Here is a 25,492-nt window from a genome sequence, read left to right on the forward strand (position 1 = left end):
CTTGAAGATCCAGTGGGTCTGATGTCTGTATAATACAGTACAGAACAATATATATTGTACAGTACTGTATTTTACTTACACTTTGTCTGAACAGATCTCTGCCTTTAGCACAGATCTGTTCAGCACCATGGACAGCAGGATGCCTGAGAGGCGTCCTGTTGCCATGGGAACCTTCCCCGTCTGCTCAGTAGTTGTCAGAACTTCGCAGACGGGGAAGGGTAAGCACAGGGCTGAGGGGGGCTGTCTGGGGGCTCTCTCCCTCTCCATCGGGGGGCTGCAAAGGCACAGCAGCCCCCCGATGGGAGAGGGAGGGAGCTCCCTCTTACTGTTAACTTTTTCCATACAGCGGTCCGTACGGACCGCTGTATGGAAAGGGTTAAACGGCTGACATCACATCATCGATGTCAGCCGTTTATACCAGGGTGCCAGCAATGTGCTGGCACCCTGGTATACCCACTAGAGACCAACGATTATACAAGGGGAGGCGCCCGCACCGCCCCCACCGCCCACAACTCCCCCCCTGCACCACCCGCCGGCAAAAAATCATGCAGGGGTGCAGGGGGGGGGGTGTAAAATATATATTTTAGGGACACTAAAGCTTCTGATCCCCGCGGTCAGGGCCCGCGGGGATCAGAAACTGCACAAAGCGCAGCAAACCGCAGGTCTGAATTGATCTGCGGTTTTCTGCGATCGCCGATGCGGGGGGGTCAAATGACCCCCCCTGCATTGTTACGGGATGCCGGCTGAATGATTTCAGCCGAAATCCCGTTCCGATTAACCCCTCGGGCGCCGGAATACAGATTTCAAGTTATGACGTACCGGTACGTCATGGGTCCTTAAGGACTCGGGATCCATGCCGTACCGATACGTCCTAAGTCCTTAAGGGGTTAAGGGGTGGGGTACTGTCAGGGCCGGCGTCATAACCCGGCATCCCCGGGCAAGTGCCGGGGCCCAATGCTCCTGGGGGGGCCCACTGAGCTGCTATGAGCACTTCCATCAATACAGATGGGAGCTCTCACTGCTGTCATTTCACATACGCAGTACCCCTCTGGTGGGCCCTCTGAGCTGCAGAGACTCAGAACACGCCCCCTCTACACAGGACACGCCCCCTCTACACAGGACACGCCCCCTCTACACAGGACACGCCCCCTCTACACAGGACACACGCTGCCTGAGGAGACTGGAGAGAGACCGCACGGCTGGAGCTGGAGCAGAGAAGTGTGAACACAGTCTGTAAGTCTGCACTGTGACTGTCTCTTCTCTGTGGGACAGAAGGAAAGGGGGGGACACTGCTGCTTCATTCTATTTAGTTGTGTTACTGTTTCATTAAGCTGATTGTCTCCATGACACCTGCCCCCCCCCCCCCCCATATCCTGTCCTATATCACCCTCATGTAGCCCCTGCTGTCTCCTTTCCTCCCTCATGTATCCAGGGCTCCTGTCCCACCCTCCTATCTCCTATTGCTGCCCTGCACAGACCTCCTGCCACTACTTGTATGAATCCCCCTCAGAGCCCCTTCAACCTACTTGCTGTGTCCACCCCTCCTGTCCATCCAGGGCCCCGGGCCCCTGTCTCACTCCTCTGCCTCTCATTATGGTGGCATCTGAACCGCATTCACCATAAGGACCTTCTAACATCACAGGGTCATGTGACTGTGCCCCCCACCCCGTACTGTGCCCCTTTATACCCTGCATTGTGCCCTCCTACCACACCCTGTGCAGTGCCCATAGTCATTCCCTGTACTGTGCCCTCTTATACCCTTTTATCCGGTCACTGTATGGTGGTTTTATCCTTGTATGGCGGTGTTATCACTATATGGCGGTGTTATCACTATATGGCGGTGTTATCACTATATGGCGGTGGTATCCAATAACTGGATGGCCATAACTGTATCCCTTTCTGCCCACACCACTTTTTTTAGACCTGGCATGAGCGGGAAAAGATACAGATTGCGGTGTTAAGGACCTTTGCGCCACATCTGTGTCAGAAATACGCCTAATATAGACGTATTTCTATATAATAAATGACCCCCTAATCGTATGATTATTCGGGGGGTGGGGCTAATATCTTTATATTATATAGATTCTAGTGTATTATACTGCGCCCTGTATTTTCCAGTAGAAAATGATCCTTGGGAAGCACAGTCCTCATCCCTGACCACCTGGACCAGGCAGCGCTCTGTCAGTACATGGCGGCCTCCCCTCTCCGCCACGCTGCTCCGCTGTGTACTGGTGCTTATTCTGACACTAGGGCTGGGTTCACATCACATTTTTGCCATCCATTTAATGCATACTGAAAATGTATGCATTGACAGATGCCTCAGACTGATGCCGTACAGTGGCGTCCGTTCACCATACAGTTCCATGGTAAAAAAACATATACGTTAACGTATGCATTTTTTACTTGACTCTGCAGGATACAAAAACGTGGAGTGCTGCACATGTGTATACATCAAACCGATAGGAAAAACGTAATGTGAACACACATTGGGGGGGAGGGGGGCGTACTAAATTTCGCTGTGGGGCCCAGTCAGTTCTAGCTCCATCACTGCACATCTCCTTCTCTCCTCCAGGCCTGGCTCACTGCTGCAGCGGGCCGCAGTGAATGACATACAGTATTCCCCCCGTGTGGGGGCTACTGGGGGTCATTCAGGGGCCGGCTCTAGGTTCATGTGGGGAGCTGGGAGCTGCGGTTAGTGAATGACAGGACCACCAGCTCCCCTGCAATGATAGGTATGTGAGGGGGCCACTGGGGGGTCATTCATCACACTGTGAGGGTCCCTTACACAGTATAATGACTCCCAGTGCCCCCCATTTAGTATAATGATCCCCATTGACCCTCCATTTAGCATAATGACCACCAGATCCCCCATTAAATATAATAACCCCTCGTGCCCCCTCCATACAGTATAACCCCCAGTGTGGGGGCGACTGGGGGTCATTATTCTGAATGGAGGGTCACTGTGGGGTCATTATACTGTGAGGGCCCTTTACATAGTATAATGACCCCCAGTGTCCCCCATTTAGTATAATGATCACCAATGACCCTCCATTCAGTATAATGACCCCCAGAGCCCCCTCCATACAGTATTCCCCCCGTGTGGGGGCTACTGGGGGTCATTCAGGGCCGGCTCTAGGTTCATGTGGGGAGCTGGGAGCTGCGGTTAGTGAATGACAGGACCACCAGCTCCCCTGCAATGATAGGTATGTGAGGGGGCCACTGGGGGGTCATTCATCACACTGTGAGGGTCCCTTACACAGTATAATGACTCCCAGTGCCCCCCATTTAGTATAATGATCCCCATTGACCCTCCATTTAGCATAATGACCACCAGAGCCCCCATTAAATATAATAACCCCTCGTGCCCCCTCCATACAGTATAACCCCCAGTGTGGGGGCGACTGGGGGTCATTATTCTGAATGGAGGGCCACTGTGGGGTCATTATACTGTGAGGGCCCTTTACATAGTATAATGACCCCCAGTGTCCCCCATTTAGTAATGATCACCAATGACCCTCCATTCAGTATAAAGACCCCCAGAGCCCCCTCCATACAGTATTCCCCCAGTGTGGGGGCTACTGGGGGTCATTATTCTAAATGGGGGCGACTGGGGGTTATTATTCTGAATGCAGGGCCACAGGTGGTCATTATACAGTGGGGGGGGGGGAATTGGGGGTTCATTATACTGTGTGAAGGGCCACTAGTAGTCATTATACTGTATAGGGGCCACTGGGGGTCATTATACCGTGTAGGAGCCACAGGGGGACATGTCAATGTAAAAAAATGCCTCATGGGGGCCCACTGGGATTTATCGCCCAAGGGCCCACATGAACCTGGAGCCGGCCCTGGGTACTGTAGAGGTCACTGTTATGGGGGATACTGTCGATATCTTTTAACGACACACAGAAACATTAAATGAAATAGATGAAATATACCCGTGTGAAGCCGGGTCCTTCTGCTAGTTTGAAATAAACATTTACTGGTATGATGTGATCTGGTGCTGTCTGTGAAAACAGGAAAGCCAGAGGCGCAGAATGCTAGAATTATCTGATGGGTAAAACAAAGGGGCACATTTATTAAGACAGGCATTTGAGACACCAGTCTTAATGAAGGACCTGTGCTGGTGGTGGATCCGCCAAAGTTTTGAAGACACGCAGGCCTCTCCTTTTCGATGATATTCTAATTTATTGAGATGCACCTGTATAGATCAGATTCATCTTGTGTACCTCCATAAACTATACAACTTCATAGTAAAAAGTATAAACTGAAAGTTACCACTGCTGAAGTTAAGCCTTGCTGCCAGACCTTTCCTTGCAAACTTGGCGTGAATTTTTGGATGATTTTCAGTTCGAATTCCGGTCTGTGAAACAACATCACTACCCAAGAAAACAGGGATCATGTTATCCTGTAAAACGGAAAAAACACAGCTAGAATTGTCATGGAAAAAGAGTCATTTTTACCTTACCTTTTTCCATTCCTTCAGGCGCTCTGGTATTTTTGATGGCAATGAAGTTCGTTTCTTGAGTGCTGTCTGCAGCACTATTCATAGTGTTCTTAATACTAGATCCACTATGGCTACCTGAGGGTATGTTCACACAGGGCTTATACGCTGCAGATTTTCAGATGCAGAATTGTGGACAGAAAAAAAAAAATCACAGCATATACAGTAGCCGCAAAATGGACATGATTTTACAAAACCTCATCCACATGCAGTGGAAAAATCCACCATGCACAGGGTGAAATCCGTGAAAAAACTGCTACAAATCCACATGTAACCAATGCAGATTTTTCTGTTGCAATTTACGTCCTGTGTGGACCAACCATGATAGATCCCATTATAAGTCAATGTGATGGAATTATTGAAAACAGGTCCTTTATAGCTGTCACTGCTCCATTATACACAAAAGTAAAGACAAAAGTGTGAACAGGACCTTAGAACAGAATGAGGGCTCATGCACATGACCGTATGCCCTCCAAGACATACGGTCCGTGAGCGGGCCATATGTCCCGGGACGGCATACATCGCACCCACGGGAGCGCACAGCATCATAGGTTACTATGATACTGTGCGCATCGGGCCGCCTGCAGGACTACATTCCTGCACTCATACGATCATTTGAGTGCACGACAATAGTCCGCAGGTGGCCCGATGCGCACAGTATCATAGTAACCTGTGATGCTGTGCTCTCCCGTGCGCACGATGTATGCCGCTCCGGGACATATGGTCCGCTCACGGACCGTATGTCTCGGAGGGCATACGGTCGTGTGCATGAGCCCTAAGAGTGACATGAGTAGAAGTACAATGTGTCCCATGTTAAAAAAAAAATATTTTTTTTTGGGGGGGGGGGGGGGGGGGGGGGGTTTGAGCGTCCCTGCACAGTCTTACGCTGTCTAATCAATGCTGTCAGTGTCAGACTGTGCACAACACAACCCAGCTGGACATTTATTGCAATTCATTCATAACCTTCTAGTAGGAACAATAGGGGAATGGCACAACATAGAGTTTTAGGAAAATATGCTCCAGAATTGATATTAGGCCTCTTTCACACTTGCGTTGTCCGGATCCGGCATGTACTCCACTTGCCGGAATTACACACCGGATCCGGAAAAACGCAAGTGTACTGAAAGCATTTGAAGACGTATCCGTCTTCAAAATGCTTTCAGTGTTACTATGGCAGCCAGGACGCTATTAAAGTCCTAGTTGCCATAGTAGGAGTAGGAGCAGGGGAGCGGTATACTTACAGTCCGTGCGGCTCCCGGGGCGCTCCAGAATGACGTCAGAGCGCCCCATGCGCATGGATGACGTGCCATGCGATCACGTGATCCATGCGCTTGGGGCGCCCTGACGTCACTCTGGAGCGCCCCGGGAGCCGCACGGACGGTAAGTATGCTGCTCCCCCGCTCCCCGCTACACTTTACCATGGCTGCCAGGACTTTAGCGTCCCGGCAGCCATGGTAACCATTCAGAAAAAGCTAAATGTCGGGTCCGGTAATGCGCCGAAATGACGTTTAGCTTAAGGCCGGGTCCGGATCAATGCCTTTCAATGGGCATTAATTCCGGATCCGGCCTTGCGGCAAGTCTTCAGGATTTTTGGCCGGAGCAAAAAGCTGTGAGTGGCCCACAATGAAAGAGTGTGGGGAAATATCCTTCTAAAATCTAACCTTTATATGATATACATTAAAATATACACCTGAAGATGCATCACAATACAAAACATATAGTCAAGGGGTTCTGGGTGGATACCCCACTGCTGGTAAAGAAAAAAGACAAAACTTAGCACTGATACGCATAGGTGAATGCTAACAGTATAACCCAACCAACACAAGTATAACATGTATTGGGGTTCCAGGACGGATACCCCACTTCTGGTAGGACAAGAATATAAGATGTAACTGCTGCGCCGGTGTGGACACAGACAGTCTTACCTGACCGACCAGATGACTAGGATCAGCGTGGTAAGGGAGTCAGGCCTGACGGAAGGGAGTGTAGACAGGGAAAAACAGTCATGAGAGTATGGATGCTGTGCCCTATATCACCCTATATACTTGGTAGGATTGGGGCCTGCTCCCATGCTGCCTGTCTACACAGAGCACTCGCCCTGAAAAGAGCGACCCCGTCCGGATACCTGTCCCTAGTTATGGACCTGAACCCTAGTCTAGTGAACAAACATAAAAAACACAAAGCGACTACAGGCCTCCCGACGTGGCACGTTTCTGTCGTGTCGACTCCTCAGGGGGATAAAATGCATGTAGAGACAAAACGAAAAATATACCGTCTATGACCGCAAGTAGCAGTCAAACATATGCTGCAGTAGGACGGTTACATGAAAGACTAGACCCAAGGTTCAGAGTCAAAGTCTAGGGGCAGGCATCCATGGTGCAGGATTGCCATGCTACAGAGGAATAAATGCTTCTCTGCTCCTTGGTGTGTAAGGATCTGGTGGTCCTCACTAAAGGTAGTATCCCTAATGTTAAGGGGGTTCATCAACCTATACCAGCCACACTGACACATACCTTCATGATGTTTAAATAGATCCCCAGCGCGCCTCTTCCAGGGAGACCGCCCTGTCAGCATCGGCGTCGGCGTGTGACGTCACGCGCATGCGCCGTGACGCACCAGACGCCGCCGCCGATACCACATGATTACGGCGACCAATCGGATCAGGAGGCGGAGGGAGAGAGCGGTTACCACGGAGAACATGTCAACACAAGGTAACCTCACAGTACGTCCCACAATGGAGGCGTCCGTGACAACGCTACAGAGCAAGATCGTAGCAAATTAAAACTGACATTTCTTGCAGGTTCGCAGCAACAAGAACTAGATAGAAAGAGCTGGACACAATACCAGGTTGTTTTGGAAAATTGTGAAATAGTAGTATGTCTCCTATATGTGCATCCCTTCCAGAGGAATAGGATGCCACCACAGGATTGAACATTACTATTATTGAGGAGTAAGCTTAACCAATATCTATATAAAGCACCCATAGTCCAGCCTTTCATTCAGGCCCAAGGGTGCAGATGTTTTAAGGTGGAATATCCATCGGGATTCTTGCTGAAGCAGACATTTGTCCCAGTTGCCCCCTCTCACAGGTGGTTTGACCACATCAAAACCGAGGAACTTCAGAGAGGCTCTACCATTGTGCACAGTATGGACGTGTTTAGAGATTGGGGTATCTCTTTTGTGTGAGATGTCCCCCAAGTGCTCCCCTATCCGCCTCCTGAATTCCCGTATCGTTTTACCTACATATTCAATCCCACATTCACACTGGATCCGATATATGACCCCTCTGGATTTACAGTTAATGAAATGCGGGATTGAATATGTCTTGCCTGTGACATTGCTCACAAATGACTTGCTAACCTGTATGCGTTTGCACGCTATACAATTTCCACATCTATAACAACCCACAGTTCTACATCGCAACCAGGTGGTCTTGGTGCGATCGGGTGCATAGTGACTATGCACTAGCTTATCACGTATGTTCGGCCCCCTACGATAGGTTATTTGTGGTTGGTCACCTAAAACGTCTTTTAAGTCAGGGTCCATTTTGAGGACTTGCCAATGGCGCCCCAAAATCTGCCTGACTTGTTTAGACCCCCTATCGAAATTGGTGATGATTCTCATGACCTTAGTGGGTGGAGTGGATAGTTGATTGGAAGTGAGCAGTGAGCATCTTGGTCGGGACAGGGCTTTCTGGAATGCCGATCTCAACACAAAGTCGGGGTATCCCCTGGACAAAAATCTCGTCCTCAGATCAGCTGCTTGGCGAATAAAATCATGCTTGTCTGAGCAGTTGCGTCTCAAACGCAAGTACTGACCTCTAGGAATTCCAGTCCTGAGTGGGAGAGGATGGTTACTCTCCCACCTCAGGAGGGAATTCGTAGAGGTGGCCTTCCTATAGATCGACGTGTCCAGTTCACCCTTCGCGTTCCTGGAGATTTTAATATCCAGGAATGGCAAAGTCGTGGGGTGCGACTCACAGGTGAAGTGCATGCCAATATTGTTCTGATTGAGATGCTGGACGAAGGCTTCAAAGGTCCCCTGATCTCCATTCCAGAGTATGAAGATGTCGTCGATGTATCGCGCCCACAAGCCAATTTCATAAGTGTCAAGAGCCTCGTCTTCCTTGAAAACGATGGTCTCCTCCCACCAGCCCAGGAATAGATTAGCATACGATGGGGCGCAGGGACTCCCCATCGCAGTACCCCTGAGCTGGTGGTAGGTCCTCCCATCAAAGGTGAAAAAATTACGTGTTAACGTAAACTCAAGAAGACGCAGGACAAATTGGCTGTGGGCGCGATACTGACATCCCCGTGACCGAAGGAAATGTTCTACAGCCCTGAGGCCCAAATTATGTGGTATCGAGGAATAAAGGGCCTCAACGTCAATACTGGAAAGGAGACAGGTCTCCTCCAATGTCAGACCCTCCAAACGCTTAAGGAGGTCGGTGGTATCTCTGACATGGGAGGGGAGAGCCGTGACAAACGGTGCCAATATCCGGTCGATGTAAATACCCAGATTCTGGTTAAGATTGTCCACCCCCGAAACAATGGGTCTCCCCTTCAGAGGACTAACCCCCTTATGCACTTTGGGGAGACTGTAAAATGTAGATTTACGGGGATGCAGGGGAAAGAGAAAAGCAAATTCCTCAGCATTAATGATATTGGTAGCTTTCGCTTCATCCAAAATAATTTTAAGTTCACGCCTATATCCCTCGGTGGGGTCATTATACAGAACTTCATACGTCCCTGTGTCTGATAGTATATTCCTACACATATTCTCATATTGCACCGCGTCCATGACCACGACATTCCCCCCCTTGTCAGCGGGTTTGATGACAATGTGGTGGTCATCAGCTAATGAAGAAATAGCAGTGGTCACGGACTCGGCGCAGTTGGAATGATGCGTGGACACTCTGAGGTCCTCTAGATCCCTGGTGACCATGTTTAGGAATACATCTATACATGACACTTCGTTCGCAGTGGGTGGCATCTTGGTACTTTTCACTTTTAGATTAGTAAATGGACCGTTACCCTTGGTAGTGTCCTCATTGGAGTTCAAGGACTGTAATAGTTGTACATCCTTAAGTAAGTCAGTAGGAATCCCCAATTCAAGACATTGGCGACGGTCCATTAATCTAAAGTGTTTATGCCACCTTAACTTGCGAATAAACAAATTAATATCTTTGACAGATGCAAATCTGTCAAATTTTGGGGTGGGTACAAACGTCAGGCCTAGTTCTAGGGCTTTAGTCTCATCGATACTGAGGACACGTGATGAAAGGTTTAAGACTTGTGGTCCCAAAACTAATTCGGAGGTTTCTGTGTGCGACTGCGTAGCGGATATTCCATAGTCTGATTGAACTGGCCTAAAAAACGGTTATCCTGGCCTCTGTATGAACCACGACCTTTACCCTTCCTGTACCTGCCCCTATTGGGATGTTGACTCACTTTAGGGACAGTTTCTCTCTCCGAATCGGAGTGGTCAGTTTCAGTAGAAGATCTCTCAGAATTGCTTGGTACAGTATCTCTTCTTGTGTTACCAAGAGAGGAATATATACGGTTTTCTTTAAAATCTGAGAGATCTCTAATAAACTGCCGGTGTTTTCTTTCTTTTAGGTGATATTGATATTTTTCTAGGGTAAGTTGGAGCTGCTTTTCTTTGTTCTGGAATTCCGCTTCCTGTGAAAAAGTCTGTACAACCTCCGTGTATTCTATCAATTTCTGACTAAGGGTGGCTAGATTAGCTCTCTCCTCATCCAGCAGAAGCCTCATAAGCCTAAGGGAACTATTTGTGGCTTCCTGCTCCCACTTAGTTAAGAAGCCGGGGTGTTGTCGTAGACGAGCCGCTGGGAGGAGAGAGATACGCAGCCCCCTTGGGACAATATTATTTTTAATGTAATTGTCCAGACTTTGCACCTCCCACCAGGACGTAATCTGTTCTTTGTAGACCTGGGTAAGATCTACAAAGGCGGTTTGAAAGGATGGTAAGTACTTTTTCTGATTGAACTGTTTATCAGAGAATATATCCTTGGCCTCATGTAACCAGTTCTCTGCATCAAATCCTGTCGCTAGGAATCCTGCCATATCAGTGGGAATGATAGATATCTGATTGAGACTATTTGTGACAATAATCCCATTGATATTTCAAGATTTCAAAGCTGTGAGTGGCCCACAATGAAAGAGTGTGGGGAAATATCCTTCTAAAATCTAACCTTTATATGATATACATTAAAATATACACCTGAAGATGCATCACAATACAAAACATATAGTCAAGGGGTTCTGGGTGGATACCCCACTGCTGGTAAAGAAAAAAGACAAAACTTAGCACTGATACGCATAGGTGAATGCTAACAGTATAACCCAACCAACACAAGTATAACATGTATTGGGGTTCCAGGACGGATACCCCACTTCTGGTAGGACAAGAATATAAGATGTAACTGCTGCGCCGGTGTGGACACAGACAGTCTTACCTGACCGACCAGATGACTAGGATCAGCGTGGTAAGGGAGTCAGGCCTGACGGAAGGGAGTGTAGACAGGGAAAAACAGTCATGAGAGTATGGATGCTGTGCCCTATATCACCCTATATACTTGGTAGGATTGGGGCCTGCTCCCATGCTGCCTGTCTACACAGAGCACTCGCCCTGAAAAGAGCGACCCCGTCCGGATACCTGTCCCTAGTTATGGACCTGAACCCTAGTCTAGTGAACAAACATAAAAAACACAAAGCGACTACAGGCCTCCCGACGTGGCACGTTTCTGTCGTGTCGACTCCTCAGGGGGATAAAATGCATGTAGAGACAAAACGAAAAATATACCGTCTATGACCGCAAGTAGCAGTCAAACATATGCTGCAGTAGGACGGTTACATGAAAGACTAGACCCAAGGTTCAGAGTCAAAGTCTAGGGGCAGGCATCCATGGTGCAGGATTGCCATGCTACAGAGGAATAAATGCTTCTCTGCTCCTTGGTGTGTAAGGATCTGGTGGTCCTCACTAAAGGTAGTATCCCTAATGTTAAGGGGGTTCATCAACCTATACCAGCCACACTGACACATACCTTCATGATGTTTAAATAGATCCCCAGCGCGCCTCTTCCAGGGAGACCGCCCTGTCAGCATCGGCGTCGGCGTGTGACGTCACGCGCATGCGCCGTGACGCACCAGACGCCGCCGCCGATACCACATGATTACGGCGACCAATCGGATCAGGAGGCGGAGGGAGAGAGCGGTTACCACGGAGAACATGTCAACACAAGGTAACCTCACAGTACGTCCCACAATGGAGGCGTCCGTGACAACGCTACAGAGCAAGATCGTAGCAAATTAAAACTGACATTTCTTGCAGGTTCGCAGCAACAAGAACTAGATAGAAAGAGCTGGACACAATACCAGGTTGTTTTGGAAAATTGTGAAATAGTAGTATGTCTCCTATATGTGCATCCCTTCCAGAGGAATAGGATGCCACCACAGGATTGAACATTACTATTATTGAGGAGTAAGCTTAACCAATATCTATATAAAGCACCCATAGTCCAGCCTTTCATTCAGGCCCAAGGGTGCAGATGTTTTAAGGTGGAATATCCATCGGGATTCTTGCTGAAGCAGACATTTGTCCCAGTTGCCCCCTCTCACAGGTGGTTTGACCACATCAAAACCGAGGAACTTCAGAGAGGCTCTACCATTGTGCACAGTATGGACGTGTTTAGAGATTGGGGTATCTCTTTTGTGTGAGATGTCCCCCAAGTGCTCCCCTATCCGCCTCCTGAATTCCCGTATCGTTTTACCTACATATTCAATCCCACATTCACACTGGATCCGATATATGACCCCTCTGGATTTACCGTTAATGAAATGCGGGATTGAATATGTCTTGCCTGTGACATTGCTCACAAATGACTTGCTAACCTGTATGCGTTTGCACGCTATACAATTTCCACATCTATAACAACCCACAGTTCTACATCGCAACCAGGTGGTCTTGGTGCGATCGGGTGCATAGTGACTATGCACTAGCTTATCACGTATGTTCGGCCCCCTACGATAGGTTATTTGTGGTTGGTCACCTAAAACGTCTTTTAAGTCAGGGTCCATTTTGAGGACTTGCCAATGGCGCCCCAAAATCTGCCTGACTTGTTTAGACCCCCTATCGAAATTGGTGATGATTCTCATGACCTTAGTGGGTGGAGTGGATAGTTGATTGGAAGTGAGCAGTGAGCATCTTGGTCGGGACAGGGCTTTCTGGAATGCCGATCTCAACACAAAGTCGGGGTATCCCCTGGACAAAAATCTCGTCCTCAGATCAGCTGCTTGGCGAATAAAATCATGCTTGTCTGAGCAGTTGCGTCTCAAACGCAAGTACTGACCTCTAGGAATTCCAGTCCTGAGTGGGAGAGGATGGTTACTCTCCCACCTCAGGAGGGAATTCGTAGAGGTGGCCTTCCTATAGATCGACGTGTCCAGTTCACCCTTCGCGTTCCTGGAGATTTTAATATCCAGGAATGGCAAAGTCGTGGGGTGCGACTCACAGGTGAAGTGCATGCCAATATTGTTCTGATTGAGATGCTGGACGAAGGCTTCAAAGGTCCCCTGATCTCCATTCCAGAGTATGAAGATGTCGTCGATGTATCGCGCCCACAAGCCAATTTCATAAGTGTCAAGAGCCTCGTCTTCCTTGAAAACGATGGTCTCCTCCCACCAGCCCAGGAATAGATTAGCATACGATGGGGCGCAGGGACTCCCCATCGCAGTACCCCTGAGCTGGTGGTAGGTCCTCCCATCAAAGGTGAAAAAATTACGTGTTAACGTAAACTCAAGAAGACGCAGGACAAATTGGCTGTGGGCGCGATACTGACATCCCCGTGACCGAAGGAAATGTTCTACAGCCCTGAGGCCCAAATTATGTGGTATCGAGGAATAAAGGGCCTCAACGTCAATACTGGAAAGGAGACAGGTCTCCTCCAATGTCAGACCCTCCAAACGCTTAAGGAGGTCGGTGGTATCTCTGACATGGGAGGGGAGAGCCGTGACAAACGGTGCCAATATCCGGTCGATGTAAATACCCAGATTCTGGTTAAGATTGTCCACCCCCGAAACAATGGGTCTCCCCTTCAGAGGACTAACCCCCTTATGCACTTTGGGGAGACTGTAAAATGTAGATTTACGGGGATGCAGGGGAAAGAGAAAAGCAAATTCCTCAGCATTAATGATATTGGTAGCTTTCGCTTCATCCAAAATAATTTTAAGTTCACGCCTATATCCCTCGGTGGGGTCATTATACAGAACTTCATACGTCCCTGTGTCTGATAGTATGTTCCTACACATATTCTCATATTGCACCGCGTCCATGACCACGACATTCCCCCCCTTGTCAGCGGGTCAGACAAGCATGATTTTATTCGCCAAGCAGCTGATCTGAGGACGAGATTTTTGTCCAGGGGATACCCCGACTTTGTGTTGAGATCGGCATTCCAGAAAGCCCTGTCCCGACCAAGATGCTCACTGCTCACTTCCAATCAACTATCCACTCCACCCACTAAGGTCATGAGAATCATCACCAATTTCGATAGGGGGTCTAAACAAGTCAGGCAGATTTTGGGGCGCCATTGGCAAGTCCTCAAAATGGACCCTGACTTAAAAGACGTTTTAGGTGACCAACCACAAATAACCTATCGTAGGGGGCCGAACATACGTGATAAGCTAGTGCATAGTCACTATGCACCCGATCGCACCAAGACCACCTGGTTGCGATGTAGAACTGTGGGTTGTTATAGATGTGGAAATTGTATAGCGTGCAAACGCATACAGGTTAGCAAGTCATTTGTGAGCAATGTCACAGGCAAGACATATTCAATCCCGCATTTCATTAACTGTAAATCCAGAGGGGTCATATATCGGATCCAGTGTGAATGTGGGATTGAATATGTAGGTAAAACGATACGGGAATTCAGGAGGCGGATAGGGGAGCACTTGGGGGACATCTCACACAAAAGAGATACCCCAATCTCTAAACACGTCCATACTGTGCACAATGGTAGAGCCTCTCTGAAGTTCCTCGGTTTTGATGTGGTCAAACCACCTGTGAGAGGGGGCAACTGGGACAAATGTCTGCTTCAGCAAGAATCCCGATGGATATTCCACCTTAAAACATCTGCACCCTTGGGCCTGAATGAAAGGCTGGACTATGGGTGCTTTATATAGATATTGGTTAAGCTTACTCCTCAATAATAGTAATGTTCAATCCTGTGGTGGCATCCTATTCCTCTGGAAGGGATGCACATATAGGAGACATACTACTATTTCACAATTTTCCAAAACAACCTGGTATTGTGTCCAGCTCTTTCTATCTAGTTCTTGTTGCTGCGAACCTGCAAGAAATGTCAGTTTTAATTTGCTACGATCTTGCTCTGTAGCGTTGTCACGGACGCCTCCATTGTGGGACGTACTGTGAGGTTACCTTGTGTTGACATGTTCTCCGTGGTAACCGCTCTCTCCCTCCGCCTCCTGATCCGATTGGTCGCCGTAATCATGTGGTATCGGCGGCGGCGTCTGGTGCGTCACGGCGCATGCGCGTGACGTCACACGCCGACGCCGATGCTGACAGGGCGGTCTCCCTGGAAGAGGCGCGCTGGGGATCTATTTAAACATCATGAAGGTATGTGTCAGTGTGGCTGGTATAGGTTGATGAACCCCCTTAACATTAGGGACACTACCTTTAGTGAGGACCACCAGATCCTTACACACCAAGGAGCAGAGAAGCATTTATTCCTCTGTAGCATGGCAATCCTGCACCATGGATGCCTGCCCCTAGACTTTGACTCTGAACCTTGGGTCTAGTCTTTCATGTAACCGTCCTACTGCAGCATATGTTTGACTGCTACTTGCGGTCATAGACGGTATATTTTTCGTTTTGTCTCTACATGCATTTTATCCCCCTGAGGAGTCGACACGACAGAAACGTGCCACGTCGGGAGGCCTGTAGTCGCTTTGTGTTTTTTATGTTTGTTCACTAGACTAGGGTTCAGGTCCATAACTAGGGACAGGTATCCGGACGGGGTCGCTCTTTTCAGGGCGAGTGCTCTGTGTAGACAGGCAGCATGGGAGCAGGCCCCAATCCTACCAAGTATATAGGGTGATATAGGGCACAGCATCCATACTCTCATGACTGTTTTTCCCTGTCTACACTCCCTTCCGTCAGGCCTGACTCCCTTACCACGCTGATCCTAGTCATCTGGTCGGTCAGGTAAGACTGTCTGTGTCCACACCGGCGCAGCAGTTACATCTTATATTCTTGTCCTACCAGAAGTGGGGTATCCGTCCTGGAACCCCAATACATGTTATACTTGTGTTGGTTGGGTTATACTGTTAGCATTCACCTATGCGTATCAGTGCTAAGTTTTGTCTTTTTTCTTTACCAGCAGTGGGGTATCCACCCAGAACCCCTTGACTATATGTTTTGTATTGTGATGCATCTTCAGGTGTATATTTTAATGTATATCATATAAAGGTTAGATTTTAGAAGGATATTTCCCCACACTCTTTCATTGTGGGCCACTCACATCTTTGAAATCTTGAAATATCAATGGGATTATTGTCACAAATAGTCTCAATCAGATATCTATCATTCCCACTGATATGGCAGGATTCCTAGCGACAGGATTTGATGCAGAGAACTGGTTACATGAGGCCAAGGATATATTCTCTGATAAACAGTTCAATCAGAAAAAGTACTTACCATCCTTTCAAACCGCCTTTGTAGATCTTACCCAGGTCTACAAAGAACAGATTACGTCCTGGTGGGAGGTGCAAAGTCTGGACAATTACATTAAAAATAATATTGTCCCAAGGGGGCTGCGTATCTCTCTCCTCCCAGCGGCTCGTCTACGACAACACCCCGGCTTCTTAACTAAGTGGGAGCAGGAAGCCACAAATAGTTCCCTTAGGCTTATGAGGCTTCTGCTGGATGAGGAGAGAGCTAATCTAGCCACCCTTAGTCAGAAATTGATAGAATACACGGAGGTTGTACAGACTTTTTCACAGGAAGCGGAATTCCAGAACAAAGAAAAGCAGCTCCAACTTACCCTAGAAAAATATCAATATCACCTAAAAGAAAGAAAACACCGGCAGTTTATTAGAGATCTCTCAGATTTTAAAGAAAACCGTATATATTCCTCTCTTGGTAACACAAGAAGAGATACTGTACCAAGCAATTCTGAGAGATCTTCTACTGAAACTGACCACTCCGATTCGGAGAGAGAAACTGTCCCTAAAGTGAGTCAACATCCCAATAGGGGCAGGTACAGGAAGGGTAAAGGTCGTGGTTCATACAGAGGCCAGGATAACCGTTTTTTAGGCCAGTTCAATCAGACTATGGAATATCCGCTACGCAGTCGCACACAGAAACCTCCGAATTAGTTTTGGGACCACAAGTCTTAAACCTTTCATCACGTGTCCTCAGTATCGATGAGACTAAAGCCCTAGAACTAGGCCTGACGTTTGTACCCACCCCAAAATTTGACAGATTTGCATCTGTCAAAGATATTAATTTGTTTATTCGCAAGTTAAGGTGGCATAAACACTTTAGATTAATGGACCGTCGCCAATGTCTTGAATTGGGGATTCCTACTGACTTACTTAAGGATGTACAACTATTACAGTCCTTGAACTCCAATGAGGACACTACCAAGGGTAACGGTCCATTTACTAATCTAAAAGTGAAAAGTACCAAGATGCCACCCACTGCGAACGAAGTGTCATGTATAGATGTATTCCTAAACATGGTCACCAGGGATCTAGAGGACCTCAGAGTGTCCACGCATCATTCCAACTGCGCCGAGTCCGTGACCACTGCTATTTCTTCATTAGCTGATGACCACCACATTGTCATCAAACCCGCTGACAAGGGGGGGAATGTCGTGGTCATGGACGCGGTGCAATATGAGAATATGTGTAGGAATATACTATCAGACACAGGGACGTATGAAGTTCTGTATAATGACCCCACCGAGGGATATAGGCGTGAACTTAAAATTATTTTGGATGAAGCGAAAGCTACCAATATCATTAATGCTGAGGAATTTGCTTTTCTCTTTCCCCTGCATCCCCGTAAATCTACATTTTACAGTCTCCCCAAAGTGCATAAGGGGGTTAGTCCTCTGAAGGGGAGACCCATTGTTTCGGGGGTGGACAATCTTAACCAGAATCTGGGTATTTACATCGACCGGATATTGGCACCGTTTGTCACGGCTCTCCCCTCCCATGTCAGAGATACCACCGACCTCCTTAAGCGTTTGGAGGGTCTGACATTGGAGGAGACCTGTCTCCTTTCCAGTATTGACGTTGAGGCCCTTTATTCCTCGATACCACATAATTTGGGCCTCAGGGCTGTAGAACATTTCCTTCGGTCACGGGGATGTCAGTATCGCGCCCACAGCCAATTTGTCCTGCGTCTTCTTGAGTTTACGTTAACACGTAATTTTTTCACCTTTGATGGGAGGACCTACCACCAGCTCAGGGGTACTGCGATGGGGAGTCCCTGCGCCCCATCGTATGCTAATCTATTCCTGGGCTGGTGGGAGGAGACCATCGTTTTCAAGGAAGACGAGGCTCTTGACACTTATGAAATTGGCTTGTGGGCGCGATACATCGACGACATCTTCATACTCTGGAATGGAGATCAGGGGACCTTTGAAGCCTTCGTCCAGCATCTCAATCAGAACAATATTGGCATGCACTTCACCTGTGAGTCGCACCCCACGACTTTGCCATTCCTGGATATTAAAATCTCCAGGAACGCGAAGGGTGAACTGGACACGTCGATCTATAGGAAGGCCACCTCTACGAATTCCCTCCTGAGGTGGGAGAGTAACCATCCTCTCCCACTCAGGACTGGAATTCCTAGAGGTCAGTACTTGCGTTTGAGACGCAACTGCTCAGACAAGCATGATTTTATTCGCCAAGCAGCTGATCTGAGGACGAGATTTTTGTCCAGGGGATACCCCGACTTTGTGTTGAGATCGGCATTCCAGAAAGCCCTGTCCCGACCAAGATGCTCACTGCTCACTTCCAATCAACTATCCACTCCACCCACTAAGGTCATGAGAATCATCACCAATTTCGATAGGGGGTCTAAACAAGTCAGGCAGATTTTGGGGCGCCATTGGCAAGTCCTCAAAATGGACCCTGACTTAAAAGACGTTTTAGGTGACCAACCACAAATAACCTATCGTAGGGGGCCGAACATACGTGATAAGCTAGTGCATAGTCACTATGCACCCGATCGCACCAAGACCACCTGGTTGCGATGTAGAACTGTGGGTTGTTATAGATGTGGAAATTGTATAGCGTGCAAACGCATACAGGTTAGCAAGTCATTTGTGAGCAATGTCACAGGCAAGACATATTCAATCCCGCATTTCATTAACTGTAAATCCAGAGGGGTCATATATCGGATCCAGTGTGAATGTGGGATTGAATATGTAGGTAAAACGATACGGGAATTCAGGAGGCGGATAGGGGAGCACTTGGGGGACATCTCACACAAAAGAGATACCCCAATCTCTAAACACGTCCATACTGTGCACAATGGTAGAGCCTCTCTGAAGTTCCTCGGTTTTGATGTGGTCAAACCACCTGTGAGAGGGGGCAACTGGGACAAATGTCTGCTTCAGCAAGAATCCCGATGGATATTCCACCTTAAAACATCTGCACCCTTGGGCCTGAACGAAAGGCTGGACTATGGGTGCTTTATATAGATATTGGTTAAGCTTACTCCTCAATAATAGTAATGTTCAATCCTGTGGTGGCATCCTATTCCTCTGGAAGGGATGCACATATAGGAGACATACTACTATTTCACAATTTTCCAAAACAACCTGGTATTGTGTCCAGCTCTTTCTATCTAGTTCTTGTTGCTGCGAACCTGCAAGAAATGTCAGTTTTAATTTGCTACGATCTTGCTCTGTAGCGTTGTCACGGACGCCTCCATTGTGGGACGTACTGTGAGGTTACCTTGTGTTGACATGTTCTCCGTGGTAACCGCTCTCTCCCTCCGCCTCCTGATCCGATTGGTCGCCGTAATCATGTGGTATCGGCGGCGGCGTCTGGTGCGTCACGGCGCATGCGCGTGACGTCACACGCCGACGCCGATGCTGACAGGGCGGTCTCCCTGGAAGAGGCGCGCTGGGGATCTATTTAAACATCATGAAGGTATGTGTCAGTGTGGCTGGTATAGGTTGATGAACCCCCTTAACATTAGGGATACTACCTTTAGTGAGGACCACCAGATCCTTACACACCAAGGAGCAGAGAAGCATTTATTCCTCTGTAGCATGGCAATCCTGCACCATGGATGCCTGCCCCTAGACTTTGACTCTGAACCTTGGGTCTAGTCTTTCATGTAACCGTCCTACTGCAGCATATGTTTGACTGCTACTTGCGGTCATAGACGGTATATTTTTCGTTTTGTCTCTACATGCATTTTATCCCCCTGAGGAGTCGACACGACAGAAACGTGCCACGTCGGGAGGCCTGTAGTCGCTTTGTGTTTTTTATGTTTGTTCACTAGACTAGGGTTCAGGTCCATAACTAGGGACAGGTATCCGGACGGGGTCGCTCTTTTCAGGGCGAGTGCTCTGTGTAGACAGGCAGCATGGGAGCAGGCCCCAATCCTACCAAGTATATAGGGTGATATAGGGCACAGCATCCATACTCTCATGACTGTTTTTCCCTGTCTACACTCCCTTCCGTCAGGCCTGACTCCCTTACCACGCTGATCCTAGTCATCTGGTCGGTCAGGTAAGACTGTCTGTGTCCACACCGGCGCAGCAGTTACATCTTATATTCTTGTCCTACCAGAAGTGGGGTATCCGTCCTGGAACCCCAATACATGTTATACTTGTGTTGGTTGGGTTATACTGTTAGCATTCACCTATGCGTATCAGTGCTAAGTTTTTTCTTTTTTTTTTTTTTTTTTTTTTTTTTTCTTTACCAGCAGTGGGGTATCCACCCAGAACCCCTTGACTATATGTTTTGTATTGTGATGCATCTTCAGGTGTATATTTTAATGTATATCATATAAAGGTTAGATTTTAGAAGGATATTTCCCCACACTCTTTCATTGTGGGCCACTCACAGCTTTGAAATCTTGAAATATCAATGGGATTATTGTCACAAATAGTCTCAATCAGATATCTACCGGAGCAAAAAGCGCAGCATGCTGCGGTATTTTCTCCGGCCAAAAAACGTTCCGTTCCGGAACTGAAGACATCCTGATGCATCCTGAACGGATTTCTCTCCATTCAGAATGCATTAGGATAAAACTGATCAGGATTCTTCCGGCATAGAGCCCCGACGATAGAACTCTATGCCGGAAGACAAGAACGCAAGTGTGAAAGAGCCCTTACATGGGGAATGGAAGTATTTACCAAGGTTACGCTACACAGTGATTTTGGGCGTGACACGTTGCGCACCCTGTCTTGCAGTGTAGCAGCGGTGCCATAAGAATGAATGAGGTCCTAGCGCGTCTCATGTGTTTGCTGCTGTGTTCAAATTGAAAAAGAAAACTGTTTTTGTTTTTCGAGTGTCACAGAAAACGTGCGAGCCGTGCAGCAACCAAAATTACCGCGTAGCTGAACCCTAAAAAAGCCTTTTAGGAGAGGTTACATGTCCTCGTTTAACTTCTCACAGCTGAGGGTTTGTTTCAGTTGTATCCAGTCTAACGCTAGTTTCAAACTAGCTGCGGAGATCCGGCAGGCTAGTGTGGGCATTCCGTCATCGCCGGAGGTTTGTAAGGCTCCAACCGGCCCCAATAACTACAATGGGGACCGGCAGAGATCCGTGCGCATTCTGGAAAATATCCTGAGAATCGGCCAGAAGAAAATCCGCTGAGTGCTTGCCGGATTTCAGTTGCTAGTGTGAAACTAGCCTAAGCTTTCCTGTAAGTGCATAACTTTTCATTACTCAGTGATGAGACGGAACAAGCCCTTCCAGCATTGCTCATTAAGAAATGGCACAAGGCATAAAGAGAATAAAGTATGGGATTAAGATCCAACTTCAGCTGTAAGGCCTCTTTCACACAAGCGAGTTTTCCGCGCGGGTCCAATGCGGACGTGAACGCATAGCACCCGCACTGAATCCTGACCCATTCATTTCAATGGGTCTGTGCACATGAGTGTTGTTTTTCACACATCAGTTCTGTGTTGCATGAAAAAAGCAGCATGTTCTATATTCTGCGTTTTTCACGCAGCCCTGGCCCCATAAAAGTGAAAGGGGCTTCAGTGAAAAACCGGAAGCAAGTGCGGATGCAATGCGTTTTTCACTGATGGTTGCTAGGAGATGTTGTTTGTAAACCTTCAGTTTTTTATCACGCGTATGAAAAAAAGCATCAAATCGCATTGCAACCGCGCGGAAAAAACTGAACAACTGAACGCAATCGCAGTCAAAACTGACTGAACTTGCTTGCAAAATGGTGCGAGTTTCACTGAACGCAGCCTGAACGCATCTGGACCTAATCCGTCACGCTCGTGTGAAAGAGACCTAAGGGCGTGAAATCCGCTGCATGAAAGAATGCCAAACCCTGCTCCGAACAGCAGAGACACCGGAGCATTAACATGATTGATAATGCTCCGTGCCTCTCTGTGATCTTTTTACTACAAAATGATCTTAATTAATGATCTTGTAGAAGGCTTGAATAGTAAAATATCAATTTTTGCAGATGACACTAAACTGTGTAAAGTAATTATCACTGAAGAGGACAGTATACAGCTACAGAGGGATCTGGATAGATTGCAGGCTTGGGCAGATAAGTGGCAGATGAGGTTTAACACTGATAAATGTAAAGTTATGCAAATGGGGAGGAATAATGCAAGTCACCCGTACATGCTAAATGGTAAAACACTCGGTAACACTGACATGGAAAAGGATCTAGGAATTTTAATAAACAGCAAACTAAGCTGCAAAAACCAGTGTCAGGCAGCTGCTGCCAAGGACAATAAGATAATGGGTTGCATCAAAAGGGGCATAGATGCCCGTGATGAGAACATAGTCCTGCCACTTTACAAATCGCTAGTCAGACCACACATGGAGTACTGTGTACAGTTCTGGGCTCCTGTAAACAAGGCAGACATAGCAGAGCTGGAGAGGGTCCAGAGGAGGGCAACTAAAGTAATAACTGGAATGGGGCAACTACAGTACCCTGAAAGATTATCAAAATTAGGGTTATTCACTTTAGAAAAAAGACAACTGAGGGGAGATCTAATAACTATGTATAAATATATCAGGGGTCAGTACAGAGATCTCTCCCATCATCTATTTATCCCCAGGACTGTGACTGTGACCGAGGGGACATCCTCTGCGTCTGGAGGAAAGAAGGTTTGTACCATAGAAGAGGATTCTTTACGGTAAGAGCAGTGAGACTATGGAACTCTCTGCCTGAGGAGGTGGTGATGGTGAGTACAATAAAGGAATTCAAGAGGGGCCTGGATGTATTTCTGGAGTGTAATAATATTACAGGCTATGGCTACTAGAGAGGGGTCGTTGATCCAGGGAGATATTCTGATTGCCTGATTGGAGTCGAGAAGGAATTTTTTATTCCCCTAAAGTGGGGAAAATTGGCTTCTACCTCACAGGTGTTTTTTTTTGCCTTCCTCTGGATCAACTTGCAGGATAACAGGCGAACTGGATGGACAAATGTCTTTTTCCAGCCTTATGTACTATGTTACTAAAATCACAGTGACAACTTTATCTCACTGGGAAAGTTTTGTATCAAGGACAGCACCAACGTCCCACCTTCTGGAAGCGTTACGGTCACCAGCGTTAGACTCCTTCCCGCTGAAAGTAATAGGAATAAAACAAGATTATGACCAGCGTCTTCCTTGTGCAAGTTTTTATTCCTGATCAACACAGCAAACAGGCAATGTTTCGGCTTAACACAAGCCTTTTTCACACAGTGTGATGTTTATTATGGCTTGAGAAAGGCTTGTGTTAAGCCGAAACATTGCCTGTTTGCTGTGTTGATCGGGAATAAAAAACTTTATTTCACTGTGATTTTGCAGTAAGAAGATCACAGAGAGGCACGGAGTATTATCAATCATGTTAATGCTCCGTGTCTCTGCTGTCCAGAGCGCGGCTTGGCACTTTTTCACACAGCAGATTACCCGCACAGGATCCGCTCGTGTGAAAGAGCCCTAAGAGTTCATGAAACAATCCCTTTAAAATGTGAAATTATCACTGCTCTCGAATTCTGACTGTAGAAGTTACAAGTTTGCATTGCACCAAATAAACGATTCTGACGTTGTGTTCATTAATGTCAGTCATATACATAAGGGACATTATAGGGTTATTCCCATCTCAGACACTGGTGGCATAAATAAATAAAAATAAATTGATATGCTGCGGATTTTAAAATCTGCACCACAGGTCAAAATTCACATGGAAAAAAATCTGCATCGTGTGCATGCGAATTTTAAAACTCTCAAAGAATACAACGTGCATGAACTACGGTGCGGAATTTCCGCACGGATCGTGTGCATTTAGCCTGATACTCACAGCCATCAGCAGAGATAGCGGCCAATAATATAAATGGCAGTGCAGTGCTAAATATGAGAGAAAGGAATTCGATTCAGGACACAGAATACAAGGCTGGTAATGGGGGGCTACTCGGGGCCCTCATAATACTGCAATATTACAGTCTGGCCCCAACCCTGAGCTCCACTCCACAGCAGCACAGAGTGTTCCTGTATACAGACCTCTGCCTTCTGTCCATGATGGAGCTGGAACGAGCAGGGAGGACAGATATACAGGTACCTAAGCCGTCTCTTGCCGGTCTTCCATTCTGAAAACTGCATTTTTCTGCTTTCCTGAGACATCTGTCTGGTGACCCCCAAGCAATCAGCTGTCACCGCAGGGAGTTTAGACACAACCCTGCCAGCGTGAGATTCAGAATCTTTATTTATAACGAGTGTCTAATAACAGCGCTGTCACTATAGACACAGACTAATAAAGTTATCCGAAGTTCCATGCCCTACGCTCGCTCCGCCAATTAAGTGACACGTATGACCCGGGACGTCCGCCCAGTGACGCAGAGGCAGCCATTTTAGCTACTGGCAATAGTCTAAACAGTGAGATTAGGAATGATATCTTTACCCCGCTAGCGGTGCGGTCGTGTTCTTTAGGAGACGTTTAGTCCTGGGTTTATGCAAATGTAGTTATTTTATATATATATATATATATATATATATATATATATATATATATATCTCTCTCTCTCTCTCTCTCTCTCTATATATATATATACATATAATTGCATACAAAATTTGGCCTGGCATTTTTGGTCAATAAAAAACGAGAGCTGCTTGTTTTTTTTATTTTTCATTCGTCATATGGTTTAATGGCATTGATTTATTGATGTTTTTTTTTCTTTTAAACAACTGCATGAACAGTTTTTTTTTTTATGGTGTTTTTTTTCTTTAGAGAAGGAGTGTAAAAATAGCAGAACGTCACCACATAGGGTACCTGCACACGGGCACAGGTTTACAAACAGAAATTCCACGCTGATTATTCTGTTTCCGCACATGTTACTTGGTGCGGATGTGCCCCAATCTCACCCTCTGCATTGCAAAGGGTGAAATGCACAGAAACAATTGGCATGCTGCAGATTTCACGATCCACACGCAGGCCAATTTCCGGCCCGTAAATATTTGTCAGCTCTCATTCACTTTGCTGGTACAGAATTTTTCCGCATGAAAAACGTGCATAATCAGCAACATATGCAGGTACTCTAAAGGTTGACGCATACACAAGCGGAACGGAGCAACGGATGCGGACAGCACACGGAGTGCTGTCTGCATCTTTTGCGGCCCCATTGAAGTGAATGGCTCGGAGGCTCAGATGCAGACCCAAACAACGGCCGTGCAGCAATACTGTGGTGTGCACGCATATTTGTGTAAATGTACAGCTTGTGGCTCCTGGCAGTCATACTTTTTTTTTT

At 47.2% G+C, this 25,492-nt stretch overlaps 1 protein-coding gene across 2 annotated transcripts in view; it reads right to left on the minus strand.

The window, feature by feature from the left end:
- LOC120988595 overlaps window positions 1-24,435 on the minus strand; it is a 40,837-nt gene extending 16,402 nt beyond the window's left edge. The window contains exons 1-2 of one of the 2 annotated variants that reach the window (XM_040416156.1): window positions 24,252-24,435; window positions 4,276-4,405 (exon numbers count right to left, since the gene is read on the minus strand). In XM_040416156.1, coding sequence (XP_040272090.1) covers window positions 4,276-4,405; window positions 24,252-24,371 — 250 coding nt within the window. In that variant the 5' untranslated portion in view covers window positions 24,372-24,435. The remainder of the gene's footprint in view (window positions 1-4,275; window positions 4,406-24,251) is intronic. The other variant, XM_040416157.1, reaches the window with a different exon arrangement.
- Window positions 24,436-25,492: the final 1,057 nt, after the last annotated feature.

This window comes from Bufo bufo, chromosome 2, assembly GCF_905171765.1.
Source record: "Bufo bufo chromosome 2, aBufBuf1.1, whole genome shotgun sequence".
NCBI lineage: Eukaryota > Metazoa > Chordata > Amphibia > Anura > Bufonidae > Bufo > Bufo bufo.